The sequence below is a fragment of the Elgaria multicarinata genome, chromosome 1 (assembly GCF_023053635.1).
Source record: "Elgaria multicarinata webbii isolate HBS135686 ecotype San Diego chromosome 1, rElgMul1.1.pri, whole genome shotgun sequence".
Classification (NCBI taxonomy): domain Eukaryota; kingdom Metazoa; phylum Chordata; class Lepidosauria; order Squamata; family Anguidae; genus Elgaria; species Elgaria multicarinata.
Window position 1 is genome coordinate 95,447,401 of NC_086171.1, and position 24,417 is coordinate 95,471,817.

General features: G+C 41.4%; 2 protein-coding genes across 3 annotated transcripts in view; both read left to right on the forward strand.

Moving 5' to 3' along the window:
- The window catches only part of LOC134403285 (cysteine-rich protein 2), a 102,563-nt gene extending 99,478 nt beyond the window's left edge, over window positions 1-3,085 (forward strand). The window contains exon 8 of the mRNA XM_063133342.1: window positions 2,412-3,085. Coding sequence (XP_062989412.1) covers window positions 2,412-2,479 — 68 coding nt within the window. The 3' untranslated portion in view covers window positions 2,480-3,085. The remainder of the gene's footprint in view (window positions 1-2,411) is intronic.
- Window positions 1-24,417, forward strand: part of CRIP1 (cysteine rich protein 1) — a 191,988-nt gene that overhangs the window by 132,618 nt on the left and 34,953 nt on the right. The window lies entirely within an intron of this gene.

Here is a 24,417-nt window from a genome sequence, read left to right on the forward strand (position 1 = left end):
TTTTAAAACTTGATGTTGTGCAGACTTCTACTGTTACTTTCTACTGTTAGTTTTTCCCTACCCTGTGCCTGCTTACCCTTCCCTGTACCTGTTGGCATTCTCTTCCCCTCCTTATTGTTTTACTATGATTTTATTAGATTGTAAGCCTATGCGGCAGAGTCTTGCTATTTACTGTTTTACTCTGTACAGCACCATGTACATTGATGGTGCTATATAAATAAATAATAATAATAATAATAATCTGGCCAGCTCTGCTCCTCTTCCAGTTCCTGTTCCTCATCTGTCAGTTCCTCCTGCAAATTTCTCTGCTTTTCCTTCGGTCTCAGCTGATGAACTGTCTACAATACTGCGCTCTTCGAAGCCTTCCACTTGTTCTCGTGATCCGATTCCTTCTCGCGTCTTTATTAATCTTATCCCTGCTATCCTCCCTTCCTTGCTTCATATTATTAATTTTTCTCTGTCCTCGGGTTCATTTCCTTCTGCTTTTAAACATGCTACAGTCTCTCCTATTCTCAAGAAACCTACTCTTGATAGGCTATCTCTGTCTAACTACCAACCTGTCTCTTTGTTGCCGTTTGTTTCAAAGATCCTGGAGCGTGTGGTCTACTCTCGTTGTCTTGATTTTCTTTCTAGTAACTCTGCTCTGGATCCTTTTCAATCTGGATTCCGTCCTTTGCACTCCACTGAAACAGCCCTTACTAAGATTACCAATGATCTTCTTACTGCCAAGTCTAAAGGCCATTACTCCGTTCTTATTCTCCTTGATCTAACTGCAGCCTTTGACACGGTTGATCATGATCTTCTTTTAGATTCCCTTCATGACCTTGGATTTTGTGGCTCTGTCTATAACTGGTTTGCCTCCTATCTAGCGGGTCGCTCTTTCAGCGTGTTGGCTAATGGCAGCTTGTCTTCTTCTTTTCCCCTTTCAGTAGGGGTTCCCCAAGGCTCAGTGCTTGGTCCGTTGTTGTTTTCTTTATACATGTTGCCCTTGGGTAATCTTATTCAATCTCATGGCCTCCAATATCATCTGTATGCCGATGATACACAATTATATCTTTCATCTCCGGATCTTTCTCCTGATGTTCACGATCGTATCTCGGCATGTCTTTCAGATATCTCAGCTTGGTTGCTTCATCGTCGTTTGAAACTTAATATGGCAAAGACTGAATTGCTTGTTTTTCCTCCTAAACCTTCTCCTCATCTCTCATTCTCTCTTACTGTCAATGATGTTACGCTTACTCCAGTCAAGGAAGCTCGTAGTCTTGGCTTTATATTTGATTCCTCGCTCTCCTTTATTCCTCATATTGAGGCAGTAGCTAAATCCTGTCGTTTTTTCCTGTATAATATTGCCAGGATTCGATCATTTTTGTCTGTCTCTTCTGCCAAGACTCTTGTTCATGCATTGGTTATTTCTCGGTTGGACTACTGCAACCTTCTTCTCACTGGCCTTCCTTCTTCTCACATCAGTCCGTTGGTTTCTGTTCACCACTCTGCTGCTAAGATCATCTTCTTGGCTCGCTGCTCTGACCATGTAACTCCACTTCTGAAATCTCTTCATTGGCTTCCAATTCACTTCAGAATCCAATATAAACTTCTCCTGTTGGCCTACAAAGCTTTTCACTGTCTAGCTCCTTCCTACCTCTCCTCTCTCATCTCACACTATTGCCCTGCTCGTGCTCTTCGCTCCTCTGATGCCATGTTTCTCGCCTGCCCAAGGGTCTCTACTTCCCTTGCTCGGCTTCGTCCATTTTCTTCTGCTGCCCCTTATGCTTGGAACGCTCTTCCAGAACATTTGAGAACTACAAGTTCAACCGCAGCTTTTAAAGCTCAGCTAAAAACTTTTCTTTTTCCTAAAGCTTTTAAAACTTGATTTTGTTCTGACTTTATACTGTTAGTTTTACCCTACCCAGTGTCTGTTTACCCTACCCTGTGCCTGTTTGCTTTCTCTTCCCCTCCTTATTATTTTATCATGGTTTTATTAGAATGTAAGCCTATGCGGCAGGGTCTCGCTATTTACTGTTTTACTCTGTTCAGCACCATGTACATTGATGGTGCTATATAAATAAATAAAATAATAATAATAATAATAATAATAATAATAATAATAATAATAATAATAATAAAGATCATGTAGAGGCAATAGAGGCTGGTGGCTCTGATTTTGCTGGGGTTGTGAATCCATTCTGGAATTTAGTCAGAACCAGCCAAAACTCCAAGGTGCTGAACCCTATTCCTAAAATAACCCTTTAGAGTTCTGGCTGTTTCTCAGTAAACCCCTGGCTGGATTCAGAGTTCTTCCGAAATCTGAGCCCTAGCCTGCACTGTGTAGAGTCATTCTACAAATTAAGATGTACCTGACCCTTCTGTCTGTCCTCATTTTCCCTCTTTTGACACTTCTGTTCTTTTTGCAGGAGTGAACACGGGTGCTGTTGGAAGTTACATCTATGATAAAGACTCTGAGGCAAAGGACCAACCTTGAGAGCTTTTTCTGCCTAACCACTCCATGTGCTTAGCCCACTTGCACTGCATTCTATTGACTAACCTCCTAGTGTGTTTAGGTATAGTGAAGCCAGCTGCTGGCTCAGCTCTATAGCAGCAGTTGAGGAGATAGCTCCACTTGTTTTGTTGTCTCTTATCTGGCCTCGTCAGCATTCTGTTCCCTCCTCCATTTTATAATGCTGTGCTATAAAAGTACACAGAACTGCTGCTCTCTTGTTGACCTCTTTTGCTAATTCACCCCTCCAGCCCATATGAATTCTAGGCAAACTTCTCGGTTGCCTTTTTTTATTTGGCTCCTATCTGTCACACAAATCAGACTTTGTCTTCAGGGCACCCCAACACCCAGCTGTGGCTATGGATCCAATTTGTCATTGGCTGTTTTATGGCTGGATACCTATAGAGGGTATGAAGAAGATGAGCCCAAAGGGTGGGATTTTTTTGGGCTAACTTCATGGGCAAGGCTATTAAGTCTGTAATAGTGGCTGCTGGCCTGACATCCAGATTCCTAAACACGTATGGTCTGCTGTGGCACCATTGCCCTTAGAGCTAGTTTCCCTGGGAGACAATGTCAGCAGCAGCTGTCGTTTGGGGTGGGGGGAATCTGTATTGGTGGGGACTCTATTAAATTATGAGCCCTGCTAATATTATTCCAGGACAGGGATGGGTTCCTATAGCCTTCAGAAACCTGTGTAACTGTACAGTACAAGATCTGTGGATGTGGCTCCTTACTGTCTGCCAAAAGGAAACTTTGTCCTTTGTTGTAAAGGTCAAGTAACCTGCTTTATGAAATGTGAGGGGCGGGGACTTGCAGTGTGGTGTGTGCTGGGGTGTGTGTGTCTCTGTCTGCTTGCAAAGGAACTAGTTTGGGGGTTGCTTCCCTTTGTGTTTTGTGGTTTATTTATAACCAGAAAGTAATGTGCTTTTTTGCTTTGGAGAATGGCTTGTTTCTAACTGCCCTGAGTCGTTAGCAAAAGGGCAGGAGGCACAATCAGTACTAGCCAGAAGATTGAGCTATGGCGGCACTAATGAATCTACTCTGCAAAGCTTGCAGTACCTAAACTACAGACCAGTTTCTTCAACCCAAAATGCCTCTCTAGCCTAATTTTTGCTGTTAATAAAAGAATTTGACAAACAGTTTGTGAAATGTGAGTGGAATCATTGCTCATGGTGGTGGGAGGACCGTTCATGATAATCTTGAGACAGTGAACTTCTGTACAGTAAGCCAAAAAAATGTGTGTCCATACTGAGGTTTTCTGTTTCTTTGAGGGATTATGATGGGCTACTTTCCATGGCAGACACAAGACCTTCCTCGGCAAGTTCTATATGTTTCTGCGTGTTTCATTTTACAGCCACTAGATATGCACTGTGCACTATGTTGGCATTTCACACAGCCAATAGATCAGAATAACGTCCCTTTTCACATGATCTATGATCTTTTTGAAAGTGGGATAAAAGGGAAAAACATGGGAGACATTTATTTATTTATTTATTTATTTATTTACATTTATATACCGCCCCACAGCCAAAGCTCTCTGGGCGGTTTACAACATTTAAAAATAGTAAACATTAAAAGTATACAATTAAAAAAAAAAAAACCACACACACATAAAAACAACAGTATCCATTTAAAAACAACAATTGTGGGGTCCATTGTGGGAGACATCCTGGAGGTTGACGACATCATATAAAGAACGCACAATTTTCTGAAGTCTGAAGTGTGCATGAAGAAAAGTCCAGTGTCCTCAAGAGTTTTGGATGGCAATCTTCCATCCTGTTGTGATACTTCTTAATGTAACACAAGCTCCCTACTAATTGATGATAAAATGCCATCTCTTTTCACACTTGAAAACCTCTGAAAAACACAGTGTTTTTTTCTACGAAGGTGAAAGAAAATGTTCAAAGCATGTCCACAGTTCATATGTGTTTGGGTGGCACTGGCCAGGTTCACATGATTAGCAGCGGAAGCTGTGCATTGTGAGTTGTTGCGCCCGTGTCTGCCTGCCGTTTGCCATGTCACAGGTTTCCGTGTTGTCAAACCCAACGCACAGCACAGCTGGGATGACTTCTAACCCATCTCACATGATCTGTAGTAGGGGTTGGGATGGGTTAGAAGCCACCCCCCTGTGCCACATGCTGGGTTCAGATGACACCACAACCCACAATGTGGTGCGGGTAATTAAGAAAATGCTGGGGCCATAAGGTGGCAAGGGAGACAACTCATACTGCATAGTTTCCAATGCTGATCGGGTGAATATTCTATTGCAGAAACCAGTTTAGTAGCTATGAAAGTCTTCCACATCCCGGCTTTACTCACCTCTTGGCATCTCAAAGGCCATCCATGTGATGATAATTAGTGGAAATGGTAGGTCAGGGGAGATCATTTATGTAAATGCTTTCTACCCACAATTATAAACAACAGCACAGTGAGGAAAGGCAAATGCATTGTTCATGGGGCTTAAGTATGTGTCTTTAAAAGACACCCATAGTATATTACCTCCACAGGTTATTGTCATAGTGAACTGAGCCATTTGAGGGGCACAAGCATTCTTAAAAGATAGGGAGCAGTTTTCAATAAAGGAAAGCTGCCCCATAACAACATCAAGATTAAAATTTACCACTCATTCAATTTTGCATTTAGACCAGCCTTCCCATCAACCCAACCAGCATAGCCTATTTTCATGCTTGTTGAGAATTGTAGTCCAATGCATCTGGAGGGCACCAGATTTATCTCAAACTGCACCACAAAGCTTATCCTCCCTTAGGACTCCTGCACTATAGTCATTCCAACCACAGCTGAATCTTTTTTGGGGTGTCTGAATGCTTTACCTACAAAATTGGTGTCATGGATTACTGATGTCTAGTTGAATTAAGATAAAGCAACAGTAGAGAAGGTCACTGAAGATGTTTCTCCTATCCCAAATTTGAAAAATACGTAATTAGTTCTTCATATCCTTTTTTTCTCCATGGATGTTCCGTGGTGGGAGAAGTGCTGCACAGAACCCCCCTGAAGGACTGGATGTTGCTGCTATGTGGTTGACACCAATGGCAACCTTGCGCCCTAAAGTATGATGAGAAGTATTGGTCCTATTTAAATGGTTGCTGTGCATGCACAGCTCTTCAAAAACAAGCATAACAGGAATCCTGTCAGTCAGCTGTTTGCCCCTGCTTCTTTCTAAACTGAATCCAACCTTCCAATTTTCCCCTCCCAAATTACCAATTGAAGGGTTATGTCTGCACAGCATGATATGTATGATTCCGTATCCAGCCAGGGAAAATAAAGGAGCCCATTGTGCAATTCCGATTATGATTGACAGGTAAAGGAGGCAGACCACAGGACATTCAATTATTATTTTTTAAGAGTTGAATTCACAGCAACATCATTTATTTCATAAGTTTTTAGTATGCAACAGCAAGTGTTCTCAGTGTCATCATCATCGTACACAAGACAATCTAAAACCAGTATCATAAAACATTAAAAGGGTTGGGTGCATTAAACAGGTCTTCACCTGGAACATCAGAACTGGTATCAGGCCAGTTGCTCTGCAGAGAACATCTCAAAGAAAGGAATGCCACAATGGAGAAGGCCCTCTCCCTGGTCATTATATACATCAACTCAACAGGCAGGTGAGTGGCACTTTGCACAGAGCCTCTAGCGATTATTAGTGTACAGGCAGGGTCATGGAGGAGATGGTGAATCCTAAGGTATCCAGATCACGAGCCATGTAGGGCTTTAAAGATAAGCATTAGCACCCTGAACTGTGCTCAGAATGGACTGGAGTTATTGAAACATCAATGGGTATGTTCCCAATCCAAGTTAGTAGTTACCTGAGAAAGATCAGTCCCACTCAGGTAATAGAAGTCACATTGATACTCTAATGATTTATTATGAATTCATGGATGGTGCTTTTATGATGGCAGTGAGCAGCTGTGCCACCAGGTCTGAGACAAAACTGGCAGGGCAACATGGATCACTGGCTGGAGGTAATACCAGAAGAAGGGGTGGGTATTAATGGGCTTCCCCTCACTTGGCTAGTCTAATCCCCATGACTCTCCATATCTGTAAGCCCCCCATACCCAAGCTCCCCAAGTTGTTAGGTGCATAATTGGGCTGAGCCAACAACAATAAAACAATAAGAACTAGCAGCAAGGTGCCAACGTGCAAGAGATATATTTGCACAATACTGGAGACATAATGAATTAGGTGAGTCAATGTACATAAAGTTTTATGAATATTCTAAAGCACCCTATGTTAGCTAAGGTAATTAAATAATTAGGGACATCCCCAAAATCTCAAGTGCTTATTTCTTTCCCAGGGTTCTTCCAACATTTCTCTACCCTGAACCCCAACTTGCCACTGCCTTCCTCAGCATGCTGATGCGTTCTTGCTCATGATCATGGTCACGCTCAATATTCTTTCCCCATAGCTGCAGTTGCTGCCTTGTTCTTTAAGTTCTTCTTGGAAGAGCTGATAGGGCTCTAGAGAAATTTCACCAAGATCTCTAGGATGGTACCACTACAATTCTTAATGAAGGTCTGGTATATCCCTGAATGGCAGCAGGGCTGGAGGGCTGCTGCAGAGCCTGAGAGTGTTTGTTTGTCCTGCCCACTCCTACAGGTACTAAAGGGACCAGGGTGCTGGAGGCGCAAGCCTGCGACGAGAGACAAAGGGCTCTTGGCCTGAGGCTCTCCGCCGTGGGCAAGAAGCCGTGCGAGAGGAACTGCCTCATTGCAAATAAAGACTCCGGAGTGTGCTTTGCGATCAGCAAACTTGGCTGTGAGGAGAAGAGGAGTGAACATCCATAATATACAAACAAACAAGTCCCTGCTTGGAGGGAAGGGAATAGGTTCATGTTTTATGCTGCTCTAGTTTAATATTTTAATATTTTTAATATCTTAGCCAATATTTTAATATTTTTACTATCTTAGCTATTTTGACTATTACTCTTATTTTTTATTTTATCTTTTAGCCTCAAGGAAGGAAAACAAAAATGAAATTTTAATGAATTACAGCTGCTTTGATCTTTGGAATTTATTTTCAGAAAGCATACATCTCCACTCTCTGGGACTATAAGCAGAGTTGATTTGTACAAGTAGAGTTAATTTGTAACTGTTTTTAATTTTCTCATTTTTAGAGTCTGTCTGTCTGTATGTTGCTAGATTTGGGGGTGTGGGTTGCTCGTTCTATTAGGGGGCTTCCACACACAGTCTTCGGGGCACCCCGAAAGCGCTTCAGGGCGCCCTGAAAGTCCTAGTGTAGCTACCTGGTCAGAAGAGACGGAGGAAGAGGCAGCGGCGGCGGTGAAAAGTTCCCAGGGCTCGGCGGCTTCCTTGCCGCCGAGCCCAACTCCCGGCCGGCCTCCTGCTGCCGGCGAAAGAGCACCCGGGGTGGAGAGCTCACCTTCTTCCGCCAAGCTCTCCAACCCGGGTGGCTCTTTCGCCGGCAGCAGGAGGCCGGTGGGGAGTTGGGTTCGGTGGCAAGGAAGCTGCCGGGCCCTGGGAACTTTTTGCCGCCGCCGCCTCTTCCTCCGTCTCTTCTGACCAGGTAGCTACACTAGGACTTTCGGGGCGCCCTGAAGCGCTTTCGGGGAGCCCTGAAGACTGTGTGTGGAAGCCCCCTTAGTCAGTGTATTTCAGTAATTTAATCTGATTTGTTATTTTATTATTGTCTGATTGACGAGGAACCGTTAACTTCAATGGGTCTGAGAAAGCGTGCTCGTAGTAACTCCAGTTCGAACTATCCTTGTCCCCCCTCCACTAAACAGCTTAGAATTGATAAGTTTTATAAATTAGATACTTGCAAGCCTACTATCCCCACCTCTAACAGATTTAGTGTGTTGGAGGTGGAGAGTTTTGAGCCCCAACCTTTACGTGCTGGAAACAATGTCATAAATCAGAATAGTATAATATAGATGTAGTTAATGATAATGCTGATGAAGCTAAGGGAAAGTCTGCTTCCTTTTGTAATGATAGGCTTCTTTTGGAAGAGCATTATAACTTGGTGGCCCTAACGGTTGAAAATATATATAAGGAACTTAGAGATATCTCAAATAGAGTTGATAGTCTTGTAACAGTCATGAAGGGGCAAAATTCTGTTCCCTTATTTAAGTCACCTATTAAAAAGATAGATGATACCAGGGCTCCTAATAAGATGGTACCTGATTACTTTTCTCAGTCATCTGCAGTCGTGAGTTCTCAGTTTGCTTCAAATCTTCTGCAGCCTAACAGGATAGCTTTAACTGTATACCCTAACAGAAACCGTATTATCCAATGGAACACCTTGTCTTCTATACAGAGACATCTTAGTTATCTATTACAACTACCACTGAAGGAAATTGATTTAGTGTCTATGGATAAGCTGTATGCCCCTCCACTAGTGCAAAAACGTATTTTACTGTTTAGATCTGATAAAATACCAGTAATGATTATGAAGGAGAAGGCTCTTTTAGCTAGGTTTGATGTCATCTCTACCCAAGTTTTTTTAGATGCAGTAAGGCTACCTCTTCTACCCCTTTTGTGACTAAAAAATCCCCAGTCCTCAAGAGACTTCCCTGGCCCATCTTCTCTACCAGAAAAGACTATTTTACATGCTTCTTCATCTATTGTATTGTAAAGCATGTTTATGTGGCATACATTGATCTTAAAGCTGCCTTTGACTCTATCCCACAGGAACGCCTCTGGACCAAACTACAGTCTCTGGGTATTGACCAGAAACTTTTAATACGTATAAAGGCTCTTTATTCTAATACATCTTTGAAAATCAGATTAGATAGAGGACACCTAACAGACTCGATTCCAGTCACAAAAGGTGTGAGGCAGGGATGCTTGCTTGCACCCCTCCTCTTTAACCTCTATGTAAATGATGTCGTTGAGTTTTTAAGAGGCGATCAATATTTCCCAGTTAAAATTGGTAGTCAGAAGTTTTCTATCCTTCTATACACAGATGATGCTGTGTTGATCTCCTATACCCAAATTGGCCTTCACAGATTGCTGAATCAATTTAGTAGTTATTGCAAGAACGAACTTCTCTCCATCAAATATGAAAAGACAAAAACTATGATATTCGGTAAATCCAAAAAAATCTGCAATTGGCAAATTGATGGGAATAAACAAGAGCAAGTCTCCTCTTATAAATATCTTGGTGTGGTGTTTCATTGGACGAGCAACTGGTCCTTTCAGGTTCAAGCAAGTATGTTGCTCGCGGAAAGAACTTTGAACGGGCTTTTAAGATTTTACCGAACAAAAGGGGGAAATTTGATTCAGCCCACAATGGAACTTTATAAGCTTAGGGCCACCATGTTGTTATATGGAGCTCCCTTGTGGGCGCTTGCAAATTTAGATCAACTTGAAAAAGAGCAAAACAATTTTTTGCGCAGACTCTTGGCAGCGCCCAGCTCTACAAAGTTGGCACTCCTGCGTGCAGAAGCAGGAGTTATGCCAATTAGAGCGGGAGCTCTTAGATTAGCCCTGCTCTTTTGGTTAAAATCCATCTTCCAACAATTGTCAGAGATTCTTCTGATGACATTGGCCAAGGAGGGCTCAGACTCATGGATGCATAGAATGCAAGGGGTTGTAATGAATCTGGGATTTTCAGTACCCTTTCTCTTATCCCAGGGCCATGATAAAGCTAAAGCCCGGCTATTGCAAAGGTTGAAGGATATAGAGATGCAGTCTCAGTCAGAAGAGCTTAAGTCCTGTAAAACTAACCCTTTCTATAATTCTTTCAAGCCATTTTATTTATCTCTACCAAGTTATCTGGTGGATATACCCAACATTAAATTGAGGATAATCTTTACACAGGCAAGATTAAATGTTCTCCCTTTAGCAGTTCAGCTAGGACGATATAAGAGATTACCAATTAAAGTTAGAATATGTGGATGCAATGCAGTCTCCATCGAAGACTTAATTCATGTTTTGCTTGAATGTCCTATGTATAACGATCTTAGAAATATTTACATATTATATTTCTATATGAGAGCTCCGGCTATTGGGCGGTATAGAAATGTAATAAATAAATAAATAAATAAATAAATAAATTTCTCCCTTGCTAAAATCGCTGAAGGGCTCCTCATCACATGTTAAAGTCTGTCATTTGTTATCAGATGCAAAAAAATGTTTCTTTTAGAGTGTCGAAATTTTTAGCTAAGTCTATGCAGATACGTTCTTCACAATGCATGAAGGGTTTGGGTAGTGACCCCTTTTATGATGCTCAATTATTTTTATTGTAAACTGTTCTCTTTTATAACTTGTGTATAATGGCTAACTGCTTGTAACGCAATAAACTGACTGACTGACTGACTGAATGGCAGTATGGAACCTTCATGTATTTGGGCCATACCATTATTCCACAGTGCCCCCAGAGGTTGTGTAATGGAACATATAGAAAAACAGAGAAAGAAAACCCTGTAAAAATGTGTAAAAGTGCCAATCTTAATCCCACAAATAATCTGGAAGCAGAATGCTTAGTAAAGTATCAGGTTAAAATCCTCATGTAAAAACCTTTAGCTTAGGAGATACATTTCAACCTTTTAGAATGGGGGAAAGGTCAGCAACTGCTGGGAAACCACCAAACAATTGGAGGTTGGGGGAAAGGGGTGGGGCCAGGGGAAGGGTACATGGCCAATTGGGGAATCCTGGAGGGCTGGATTGGGACCCCAGGTAGGCCAAATCTGGCCCATGGGCCTGAGGTTCAAAACCCTGGCTATAGATTTCCCAAGCACACTAGGCAGCAGTGATGAAGTGAGGAGACAGTGGTCGTAGTGGGGAGCAGTAATAAGGAGAAATTTACCCTGAAGTTGGGGTTGCCAGTTTTGCAATTACGAATACTTTGCCACATCTCTGACAAATAAAGGAATAATAATATAGCGTTGTTTTGAAACTGTCCATAATATGAACATTCTATGATTGCATGGAGTGGGAGTAAGAGGGATAAAGCTCTTTGCAAAATTGCACAAGGCAAAGGGGAAAAACTTGGAACAAAGAATAAAGTTCCTAGTACTGGAGCTATGCAAAATGTAAAGGGAGATGCTGTGGATTCCTAAGCAGGGTTTGACAAGACCTCTCAACAAATGTCTCTGAATGTTGGAACATATTTAGACTCTTTTTTTTTTTTTTTTTAATTTTTATTCATTTTCAACACTATATAAACATAGATAAACATTTCCAAAATATAACTGAAACTAACACAATAAGAAAAAAAAATACATCAAATATCTGCTGCATACATATTGAATAATTGTTGAGTACAAATATCAAAAACTATTACATATGCCTTATCACTCTACAACATCTTCATTCTTAACATAAATGTGCACCCCCCACCTCGGGATCATTCTTGAGTCCAAAATCTAATCATTTCTTCTGCTGGTGGTTTCCCACTTCCCTTAGTAAACACGAACACTAGGAACTGTTTCCAGATTCCTTCGAACTCATTTATTTTAGTTACGCCTTTTCTCCACTTAATATTACATGTCAGTTTATCATTAATGGCTATGTCCCATACTACTTTATACCATTCCTCAATAGAATATTCCCCTTGGATCTTCCAGTTCCTAGCTATCATCAATCGTGCTGCAACCAACAAACTCGATATCAGCTCTATAGTTCCTTTTCCACACTTTATATCTTCAAATAGTGACAGCAATGCTATTTTTGGTGTTTGTTCTATTTTCATTCCCACTATTTCTTCAATTTCTGAAAACACCATCTTCCATAATCTTTGTACATATTTGCATTGCCACCACATATGTAAATACGTTCCTTTTTCCCCACATCCTCTCCAACAATTTGCTGAATGTTGATCACTTATCTTATTCAATCTAACCGGGGTTAGGTACCACCTCCATAAAATTTTAAAATAATTCTCCTTTATTCTTACTGATAAACTTCTCAACACTCTTTGTTTCCATAGTCCCTCCCAGCTCTGTCGCCCTATTTGTATCTTCAAATCTGATTCCCAAATCATTTTCTCTGTATTCTCTCTAAACTCCTTCTCTAACAATATTTTATATATTTCACTCATTAATCCTTTTGAAACTATACTACTTCCTTTTCCTTTCTCCTTACTTACTACTAATTCTTCAAACCTCGTCATCTTTCTGCACATTCTATTATCTTTAATCCACTTTTTATTCCATTGCTCTAATTGACCATATTCTAGCCAAGATAGCTTCTTCTCCTTTAACAAATTTTCCATATCTTCTCTTGTTTTAATATCTCTTACCCAATCCTTTAATTTTATTTTATTTTTCTCTTTTAATATTTTACATAATCTACCCTTTAGATCCTCTGGGAAATTCTTTAACATTATTATCGGTGCTAAGGGAGAGTTGCTCGGAAGCAGCTTCCCTTTAAATTTACTCCAAATTTCCCATTGAGTCCTCAGGAGTGGATTATCTATACTTCCAACCCACTTTCTTCCTCCATCTTTAAAAAAAACATTCTCCAGATTCATCTCTACCTTACTTATAATTTTTTCTTCCATCCAATATAAATCTCCTACTCCCATAATTGCTTCTACAACATGTCTTAATCTATTTGCTACGTAGTATAATTTTATGTTTGGGAGACCCATTCCCCCCTTTTTTTGGCTTAGGTACCAATTATTTTTATTCACTCTTGCTCTCTTTTCTCCATTACAATATTTATTAATAATATTTTGCCAACTTTTTATCTCGGTTTCTGATATTTTTATAGGTAACATCCTAAATACAAAATTAATTTTAGCTAATATCTTCATTTTTATCAAAGCTATTCTCCCAAACGAAGATAAATTTAATCTTTTATATTTTTCCAATTTCTCTAGTACCTCCTTCTTTAACCTCGTTAAATTTTCCCTTTCTAAATTCTCTAGATTTTTTGTAATTTTAATTCCCAAATATTTAATCTCGTTCTTAACTTTCAATTCCATTCCCTTAACTTCCCAATCCTTTTCTTCCCTCTTAGTATAGTTAAACAACATCATCTCTGATTTAGACCAATTTATTTTTAACCCTGTAATTTCCTCAAATTCCCTCAACTGATATTTAATTCTTTCTAATTTTCTTAATGGATTCTTAATGGTCAATAAAGTATCATCCGCAAACATGTTTAGCTTTATTTCCCTTACCTCTCCAATTCCTTCTAATTCTTTATCCTCCCTTAGTGCCTTCGCCAAAACTTCCATAACCATTACAAAAAGGACCGGCGAGAGCGGACATCCTTGTCTTGTTCCTCTGGCTAGTCGTATCTTTTCAGTAAGTCCGTCATTTACCACCACTACCGCCGTATTTTGGGAATATAGCTGTTCTATTACATTTTTAAATTTATTTCCAAATCCCAATTTATCTATAATACTCTTTAGTGCCTGCCAGCTCACACAATCAAAAGCTTTAAAAATATCTAATGCCATAATACCTGCCTTAATATTTGCTTTTTTTATTACATTTATTACATTTAAAACTCTACCCACTAAATTATGCATATGTCTTCCTACCACAAACCCACATTGATCTGCTCCTATATATTCTGCCAAGAATTTATTTAATCGTTTGGCCATAATAGATGTAAAAATTTTAGCATCCTGATTTATTAAAGAAATAGGTCTATAAGAATCGGGATTAGTCAAATCTTTATCTGGTTTTGGGATCAGAATTATCACTGAATGTTCCCATGATTCAGGTATCTTCTCTCCTGATAATATCCTATTATAAAGTTCCATTAATTTTGGAACTAGACAATCTTTGAAGACCTTATAATATTCTGGACCCAAACCATCTGCTCCTGGTGATTTACCCACTTTTAACTTATCAATAACCTCTTCAACTTCTCTTTGAGTTATTACTGACTCCATTAACTCCTTATATTCTGATTTTATTTCCTTCTTTATAAACCTTCCAATATACTCCTCCACCTTTTCTTGTTGAATTTCTTTACCCTTGTACAATTCCTGATAAAATTCCTGAAAAATTTTTATTTTAGCTTTCATTGCATGACAATAATTCCCTCGGCTATCTTTCAACGTTTCTATCCCATTCCTCCCTTTTTCTTTTTGTGTGAGCTTGGCAAGCAACCTCGAGTTCTTATCACTATTTTCAAAATATTCCCTTTTCATATACATTAAATTCTTTTGAATCTCTTCTATATTTAAATTTTCTAATTGTTTCTTCTTAGCTTGTATTTCCACTAATTTATATTTATCTTTACTTCGCCAATATCTTTCCTCCAAGTTTTTAATTTCTATCTCTAACTTTTCCTGTTCTGCACGTTGTTGTCTTTTTAAACTACATGTTTCTCTAATACAGATTCCTCTTGCTACAGCCTTCATGGTGTCCCAAATGACTGACCCAGCTGTTCCTCCTTTTTCATTAATTTCCCATGACTCCGACAGTTCCTTCCGAATTTTATCTACTATTTTATTGTATTTCAATATCTTTGTGTTCAACTTCCATCTATATGCCTCTTTATAATCTTTCTTAACTGTAAATTCTAAACTTAACAAGGCATGATCAGTTACTTTTATTACCCCCATTTCCATTTTACAAATCCTCGTTGCAAAGTCTTTTGAAACAAATATATGATCTATCCTGGAATATGTATGATGAACTGGGGAAAAATATGAGAATCCAGGCCTATTCCCGTTAAGTAAGCGCCACGAATCTAAATAGTCATTTTCTTTTATTAATTTATTCAATATAGTCATATTGTTTCTCTTTTCAACATTAGTGGGATTTGACCTGTCTCTTTTATTATCCATAACCATATTAAAATCCCCCGCTAATATAACATACCCCTCCTTAAATTCTTCTATTTCTTTAAACAACTTTATAAAAAACTCTCTATGCCTCTCATTTGGGGCATAAACATTAATCAAAGTATAGACCTTTCCCTCAATTTTACCTTTTAACATAAGATATCTACCCTTATCATCCTTTTTTACCTCTTCTAATGTAAACCCACTTTTTTTTGAAATCAAAGTGGCCACTCCATTTTTTTTTGATGTCCCTAATGACTTTTCATAATAGGCTAGCCACTTTAATTTTATCATATTTGAATTCTCGGAGCCTTGGTGTGTCTCTTGGATCATTATAATATCTGATCCCTCTTTATTAAGCATTTGTTCTATTCTCTTCCTTTTCACGACTGCCCCTAAACCTTTAACATTGAGTGTTGATACCTTTATCTTTTTATCCATAATCACCCTTTTGAAATCTCTTCCGATCCCTTGTGCTCAGCAGTTCAAACTTGCTTACATAAAAACACAAACTCCATACATAAAACCCCCACCCTCCTACCCCAATCCCTCCTCCCCTACCTTCCCCCCTCCCCACCCCCCCACTCTAATCCCCCCCCCCATATCCCCGTGAGTCTAGTACTCCAGCCATCTACTTTAAAGGGGGAGGGGGGGAGGCAGTGCTGTGCCTGGCCGGCAGGTTTCTATATTAGCATTTTTATTTGCAATTATCTCCAAACATAATTAACAATTCTCTTACTCTCCAGATGTCCCAGCCTCATTCCCTCCCCCACCCACTCCAGCCCCATCTGCTTCCCCATCCAGACCCAGCCTCTTCAGCAAATCTTTACCTTGATCCAATGAGGTTACTCTGTGTTCCCTCCTCCCATATGTAAATCTTAAAAAAAACCGGGTAACCCCATGCATAAGGAATTTCATTCTTCATTAATGTTTCCATTATTAGTTTAAGACTACTTCTCCAATTTAATGTACGTTGAGAAAGATCATTGTAAATTTACACTGGTTTGCCTTTATATTATATCTGATTCTTAAATCTCAATTCTTTCATAATTTGCTCTTTTTTATAATAATTACCAAATTTCACCAAAATGTCTCTTGCCCCTTTGTGGTTTTGCCCCCCCACACGATGGACTCGATCCGGATCCAATCCGTCTATTGATATATCGGCATCAGCTCCTTGAACCAGTTCACGATGATTTCTCTAAGATCTTCTCCCTGCGACTCCTTTAGCTGCTTTATTCAAAAAGTAGATCTACTAGATTAATCTTCCGAGGCAATCGATCACAATACCCATTCTTTAAATTGTATATTAGTTGATTTCTCAAAAGCCTCTTATTCCTTCTGGTCCAAGTCCGCTTTAGCCTCTATCTTTTTGATCTTATCCGAATTTTCCACCTTTTTTATCCGCTAAATACACAATTAATGTCTAAATTCACTCATATGCTGATCCATTTTTTAAAAATATAACAATGTTATTTTCAGCTATAATGGGCCTGATCTCCATCAACGAGGGAGGGTTACTACCACTTTCTCCTCCTTCAGTCATATTTTTTCTTTATTTGGTATTGTATCCAAAGGGACTGGGTCTTTATCTTCCTCCTCTTGCTCAACTCCAGGGGCTGTCCTTTCCAGGAGGGAGAGGCATGCCAAATTATGATTTGAAAGTTCCTTTTTTTTTATAATTTGAAGGTTTCTTATTTTTTTTTCTTCTTTTTTTCTTTTTTCTTTTTTTTTTCTTTTTCTTTTTTTGTATATTAAGCTTTGCCCAACTTTTGATCTTTCTTTTAATGTTAGGCATGGGACTCTTCTGGGTAGGGCATAAATCTTAGAGTGTAACTCGCTTCCTTAGCAACTTATGCTGGCTTCTCTGTTATATATCAAACACTTCTTCTTTCTTCATGAGGGGGGGGAATATCCAGTTCACAACAGCATTCACTAGAGGGGATCAGTTTAATCATTCGCAGCCTCTCAGCTTCCCACATCTCCCTCACCGAATGCCGAATGCAGCTTCTTCCACCTTCTCTCCCCCCCTTCTCACCACGCCAATAAATCCAATCAACAACTTCCACCTTACAAAGCCAGCATTTCAATCTTTCCCATGTGAGATAAGAATGAAAGGTTATAACACAAATCAATGTCCAGCAAGCATAAATTCCTTCTTTTTAAACTGCGTCAGTGTTACTTTCGGTTTCGATAGTGTTGCCGTTTATACAGACATTGTATTAAATATCAATCATCTCACCTCCCTTCTTCAAATCTCTCAGCTTTTCCAGCTCCTGTGACTTTTATAATCATTTTCTGTCGTTTGCTCAAAGATTTATGCCCATTAGAAGAGAGATAATTGCTTTTTCCGGCAAACGCCGCTTAGAGCCTCAGAAGAAACCCGCCATTGCTCAGGCGGCCAGCTCCGCCCCCCGAACATATTTAGACTCACAGAACTGGAATTTCCCTCACACCATTGCTGTGATCAATTTAGCAGCCCCATCCCACTGTATTGCCTTTTAAAAATGCCAGGAGATAGGAAAATAAAATTGGACTACAATAAGGGGTGTTGTAAACCACTCACCTGCTAGGGTTGTATTTCCATTTGCATCCCATTGAGATAGATAGATTTTAATATATTTTTGAAGTTACATTTTTCTTTGCTGTTATTCTTGTTTCAGGAAAGGTGGGAAGGAAAACTTGCACAATATTTTGTGGCATTTCAATTAGTCCTGATAAGCTTAGTTCCCCGCTTAATGGGGAGCAGTGAATTGTGAGGAGCGCTGGCTGGCAGTGAAGGGAGAAAGGCTGGTGGAGAGCGGAACAACCACCGCAGCAGCACAGACCCAGCAGCAGCATCTCCTTCCCAGGAGGGGACTACTGAGCCAATCAGTGTGATGATGGGTGTGGCCAAAGACAGGGTGACCATATTTTGGAAACCAAAAAGGAGGACAACATGTTCAGTCCCCAAGGGGGTGTGCCTACCCAAACATGGCCTTGGTCACATGTCTGATTTCACAGCAAACCTGTTCTACATAACATCTTAATTAACACAATTATCAGCCATTGTTACAAAATATACGTCCTGCCAATGATAGCAAACAAATTGGAGAGGAAGGTATCTGGGTCAAAATGCATTATTAAGGAATATCACCTCCAAATCAAACCCCCCAACTCACACAGAAAACTCCCACACACACTGCAAACATGCACATGCATTCATTCATAGTCAAACACCCCAGGCACGCCATTCAGACATCAAAACACACACTACCAGCACGAGCGCACCGCCGCCCCCCCCCCCCCAACACCTTAGTCTTACCTGCTGCTGCTTCTTCTGCTTCTTCCTTCTCCTCCTCGGCTGGCAATTGCACCAGCCCAGGAGGAGAGGGCTAGATCATGCGGGGGGAGTAAACTGACCCCTGGCCCTCGCCTCTCATTGCAATGCAACGAGAGGCAAGGGGCGGGGCTCCATCTCTGCTCCCCATCCCAGGCAGCTGGGCCTGGCCCAGCCACCTTGGGCAGTGAGCAAGAGGCAAGGGGCGGGGCTCCTTGTTTGCTCCCCATCCTGGGTGGCTGGCCCTGGCCCTGGCCCAGCCACCTGGGGCAGGCAGCGAACTGACCCTCACCCCTTGCCTTTCATCGCAATGTGATAAGAGGCAAGGATTGGGGCTCCGTGTTCGCTCCTCATTCTGGGTGGCTGGGCCAGGCCCAGCAGCCCAGGGCAGGCAGCAAAAACTGAGCTGCCTAGATCAGCAATGGGGCTGGGGGCTGGGAGACACGTTCCTGGAAGTCTGGAATGCGTCTTCCAGCTCCTTCCCCCAGCACTGATGCAGGCCTTCTTCTGCGTGCTGGTGCCATGGCGCCAGCATGCAGGACAAGCCTAGGTTGGTGCTGGAGGTAGGAGCTGGAAGACATGTTCCAGACTCCTGGGAACACGTCTCCTAGTCTCTGCCCCCAGCGCCGAACTAGGGCAGCTCTTGGTGGGCTGCCTCATGCGTTTAACAGGAAAAATGGGGATTTCCCCCTGGATTGGGTTTGGCCCCCCAATTCCAGACATGTCGGGTACGGTCACCCTACCAAAGAGCCAGACTCAGCAGAGTTAGATCTCTCCTTTGTTCTGCCTCCAGTTCAATCTCAGGCAGTCCTCCCATGCGGCACCAGGATTGCAGTTGCTGGCTTCAGCAGTTGCTTACTTTCCCATGAGTAAATCCATGGGGGAAAGAGATCACTGAGCTCTCAAAAGAGCTCCAGAAAAAGGGCTCAAGAAGGAGCAACCCTACCCCCCCAGGGAAGAACAGCACTGCCTCCATCACTATCAAGACAAGGAGCATGCCTTCTGGGAAGAAAAGTAGTGGAAGAGGAGAAAACTTGCCTATTTGCTGGGAGGTTTGGAGATCAAGGAGCAGGGGAGGGAGGTGGTCCTTGGAGGTGGTAAGAAGAAAGGAAGCAGGAAGGGGTGAGGCTGCAAAAGTTAACTAGGGCAGCAAAAAACTACAACTTTCTCTCCCCCCCCCCCCCCCGCTCAGGAAGCAACATGCTCCTTTCCCCCTCTTTTAATTTCTCACCAGCTCAGCCAAGCTTAAACAAAGGGTATAATCCCCACCACTTGATACAGCATTTAGGAGCTACCATTGGAAAGGGATAGGACACATGGCGGTGGCCATTTTAAAATGGACTATACACAAAGTTAAAGGAGGTGGTAGTTGATAAGATAATAGCAACCAAGGAGTGCTGAGGGCACACAACTACAATGATATGCAATAGTGTGGGTTCTCCCACACTAGAGGCATTTAAGAGGCAGCTGGACAAACATCTGTCAAGTATGCTGTAGGGTGGATTCCTGCATTGAGCAGGGGGTTGGACTCGATGGCCTTTTAGGCCCCTTCCAACTCTACTATTCTGATTCTATATTAAACAATATTAACAACGGAGGTGATAGAAATCTCAATATTGTTTTTTTGTTTTTTAATTTGCCATAAAATTCTTTCCATAGAATTAACGTAGATTTCTTTCAATGGGCTTTTAGGCTTTTTTAAAAAAAGATATTTTTCTTTCAATAGGCTAACATAACATTCCTTTCAATAGGCATAGGTGTTTTCTTTCAATAGGCTAACATAAATTTCGTTCAGTAGGCATAGGTGTTTTCTTTCAATAGGCCAACATAATTTTCTTTCAATAGGCATAGGTAACCAGGTTACCTGTATAAATCAATCCTGTTTTCGCTGGTTTTGGCTTTTTCAGGATTACTGGAAAGAAACACCAATAGATACAGGTTTATGTCACCACAGGGAATTCAATCAAAATACTGTTTTACACAATCAAAATGCTGTTTTACACAAGCTGTTTTTAAATAGATTACATGCTTTAAAATTGAATGGATACAATAAATCAAACCAGTAAGTTAACTTTCTTTTTTATAAGCTGAACACACTTTGATACAATAATTATTGCTGAGGAAATTGTTCTTTTTACATTGACTTCTTTTAAATGAGGGTTTTCTTTATGGGTCTTCATAAAAGCAAATTATATTTAGTATCTTTTCCATAATCTAAAGAAGGCCTTTGACAAATATTACTGTATTTGTCCCTGATCTCTACATCAAACAAAATCATGCCATATTTTATAAAAGCAGATATTTTGCCTTTGCCTTTAGCTAATTTCAGTTGCAAGACACCCATTATTACAACACTTCATCATTTGGAGGCCTCCCTGATTTCATTCTCCAGCTCAAGGTGGGAATCTACACTGGTGTTATTGTAACGTTTTGAATCATAGAATCATAGAATCATAGAATAACAGAGTTGGAAGGGGCCTACAAGGCCATCGAGTCCAAACCCCTGCTCAATGCAGGAATCCACCCTAAAGCATCCCTGACAGATGGTTGTCCAGCTGCCTCTTGAAGGCCTCTAGTGTGGGAGAGCCCACAACCTCCCTAGGTAGCTGATTCCACCGTCGCACTGCTCTAACAGTCAGGAAGTTTTTCCTGATGTCCAGCTGGAATCTGGCTTCCTTTAACTTGAGCCCGTTATTCCGTGTCCTGCACTCTGGGAAGATCGAGAAGAGATCCTGGCCCTCCTCTGTGTGACAACCTTTTAAGTATTTGAAGAGTGCTATCATGTCTCCCCTCAATCTTCTCTTCTCCAGGCTAAACATGCCCAGTTCTTTCAGTCTCTCTTCATAGGGCTTTGTTTCTAGACCTCTGATCATCCTGGTTGCCCTCTTCTGAACACGCTCCAGCTTGTCTGCATCCTTCTTGAATTGTGGAGCCCAGAACTGGACACAATACTCTAGATGAGGCCTAACCAGGGCCGAATAGAGAGGAACCAGTACCTCACGTGATTTGGAAGCTATACTTCTATTAATGCAGCCCAAAATAGCATTGGCCTTTCTTGCAGCCATATCGCACTGTTGGCTCATATTCAGCTTGTGATCTACAACAATTCCAAGATCTTTCTCGTTTGTAGTATTGCTGAGCCAAGTGTCCCCCATCTTGTAACTGTGCATTTGGTTTCTATTCCCTAAATGTAGAACTTGGCATTTATCCCTATTAAATTTCATCCTGTTGTTTTCAGCCCAGCACTCCAGCCTATCAAGATCACTTTGAAGTTTGTTTCTGTCTTCCAGGGTATTAACTATCCCACCCAATTTTGCGTCATCTGCAAATTTGATCAGCGTTCCCTGCACCTCCTCGTCCAAATCATTAATAAAAATGTTGAAGAGCACTGGGCCCAGGACTGAGCCCTGCGGCATCCCACTCGTTGCCTCTCCCCAGTTTGAGAAGGTTCCATTGATAAGTACTCTTTGAGTCCGATTCTGTAGCCAACTGTGGATCCACCTAATTGTTGTTCCATCTAGCCCACTTTTAGCTAGTTTGTTAATCAGAATGTCATGTGGTACTTTGAATGGGTTACTGTGACGCACAGCGTCACGTGACCCTGGGTCTCCAACGTTGTAAATGAGTTGTACTTACTGGTTCTATTTCTTAGTTGCAGCGCGGCTAGTGATTCATGTGCCTCGTTCTACCGGTAATTTTCCTCTTCCTCTTCTCTGAGAGTAGCAGAGCTGCTGGGTTTGCTCCACCCACTTCCTGTTCTCCTTCCTTCACCCCGTTTGCTATCTTATCTGCTACAGCAGATAAATCACACCAGCGTTATACTGTGCAATCACTGACAATTGCATGCAAAGGACTCAGAAGTTTTCCACCTTAGAATCTGCTTTTATTGTGAAGTACTCCCATGCATCCTGCCTTAATTGTGCTCCTTTTGCAAAAGATTCACCCGAGCCGCTGCTGTGGGCGCAGGAGCAAGATTTTAAACAAATGCTTACATCTGCGTAAGCTTTATAGATAAAGATACCAAAATTGGCACAGTAATTCAAATACCAAATTTGAATCGAATTGCGTCATCGGTTGATTTTTATGATTTTTTTTTTAACACTTCCCCCCTCTTTGCAAAGGAGCTGAGGAGCGCTCAAAGGATCACTGTAGCTCCGTGCAGGAAAATTAACAAGGGTCTCTGCTCCCAGTCCAAAACTCATGACCAGCAGGGCTTAAATGGTGTGTTTGAAATAATCTCAACAGCTGGGGCTGCTGCTAAAACTTTTCAACTTGGTCATCCGCTGGATAATGGAGAAAGCCAGGGAGTTCCAGAAAAACATCTATTTCTGTTTTATCGACTATTCTAAAGCCTTTGACTGTGTGGATCATAACAAACTGTGGCAAGTTCTTTGTGGTATGGGGATACCAAGTCATCTTGTCTGCTTCCTGAGGAATCTGTATAACAAACAAGTAGCAACGGTAAGAACAGACCACGGAACAACGGACTGGTTTAAGATTGGGAAAGGAGTACGGCAGGGTTGTATACTCTCACCTTATCTATTTAATTTGTATGCAGAACACATCATGCGACGTGCTGGGCTTGACGAATCCAAGGCTGGAGTTAAAATTGCAGGAAGAAACATTAACAACCTCAGATATGCAGATGACACCACTTTGATGGCTGAAAGCGAGGAGGAGCTGAGGAGCCTTATGACAAAGGTGAAAGAAGAAAGTGCAAAAGCCGGGTTGCAGTTAAACCTCAAAAAAACCAAGATTATGGCAACTAGCTTGATTGTTAACTGGCAAATAGAGGGAGAAAACGTGGAGGCAGTGACAGACTTTGTATTTCTGGGCGCAAAGATTACTGCAGACGCTGACTGCAGCCAGGAAATCAGAAGACGTTTACTTCTTGGGAGGAGAGCAATGACAAATCTTGATAAAATAGTTAAGAGCAGAGACACCACACTGACAACAAAGGTCCGCATAGTTAAAGCAATGGTATTCCCCGTAGTAACCTATGGCTGTGAGAGCTGGACCATAAGGAAGGCTGAGCGAAGGAAGATAGATGCTTTTGAACTGTGGTGTTGGAGGAAAATTCTGAGAGTGCCGTGGACTGCAAGAAGATCAAACCAGTCCATACTCCAGGAAATAAAGCCAGACTGCTCACTTGAGGGAATGGTATTAAAGGCAAAACTGAAGTACTTTGGCCACATAATGAGAAGACAGGATACCCTGGAGAAGAGGCTGATGCTATGGAAAGTGGAAGGCAAAAGGAAGAGGGGCCGACCAAGGGCAAGATGGATGGATGATATTCTGGAGGTGACAGACTTGACCTTGGGGAAGCTGGGGGTGGCAACAGCCGACAGAAAGCTCTGGCGTGGGCTGGTCCATGAAGTCACGAAGAGTCGGAAATGACTGAACGAATAAACAACAACACCCATCCAAACCCTGACCAGACCCAGCCCATCTTAGCTTCAGCAAAGTGGCTGGCTCCTATGCATTCAGGCTATTCCTGGGGACTTATGCTAAGATGTTTTGGGAGGGAGTTTGTGTGTGTGTGACTATTGTGTGTGTGACTATTGCTGGCTAGGAACGAGGCAGGAAGTGGGTGGAGCAAACCGAGCAGCTCTGCTTACTCTCAGAGAAGAGGAAGAACGGAAAGGATTGAACAATGTGCCCTAAAGTACCGTTGCAGCTAAACGTAAGTAACGCTAGTGTGCCCCATGATACAGACAACCGATACAGAGAACCACGTTAGAAAGGGACACTAGCAACGTTATAAGACTAGTGTAGATCCGGCCAAGGTCACTCTGAGCATTTTGGTCTGGGGGACGATAGCACGTTCCTAGCACTACATTAGTTTTGGGGACCTGCATTGTCACCCGCAGCA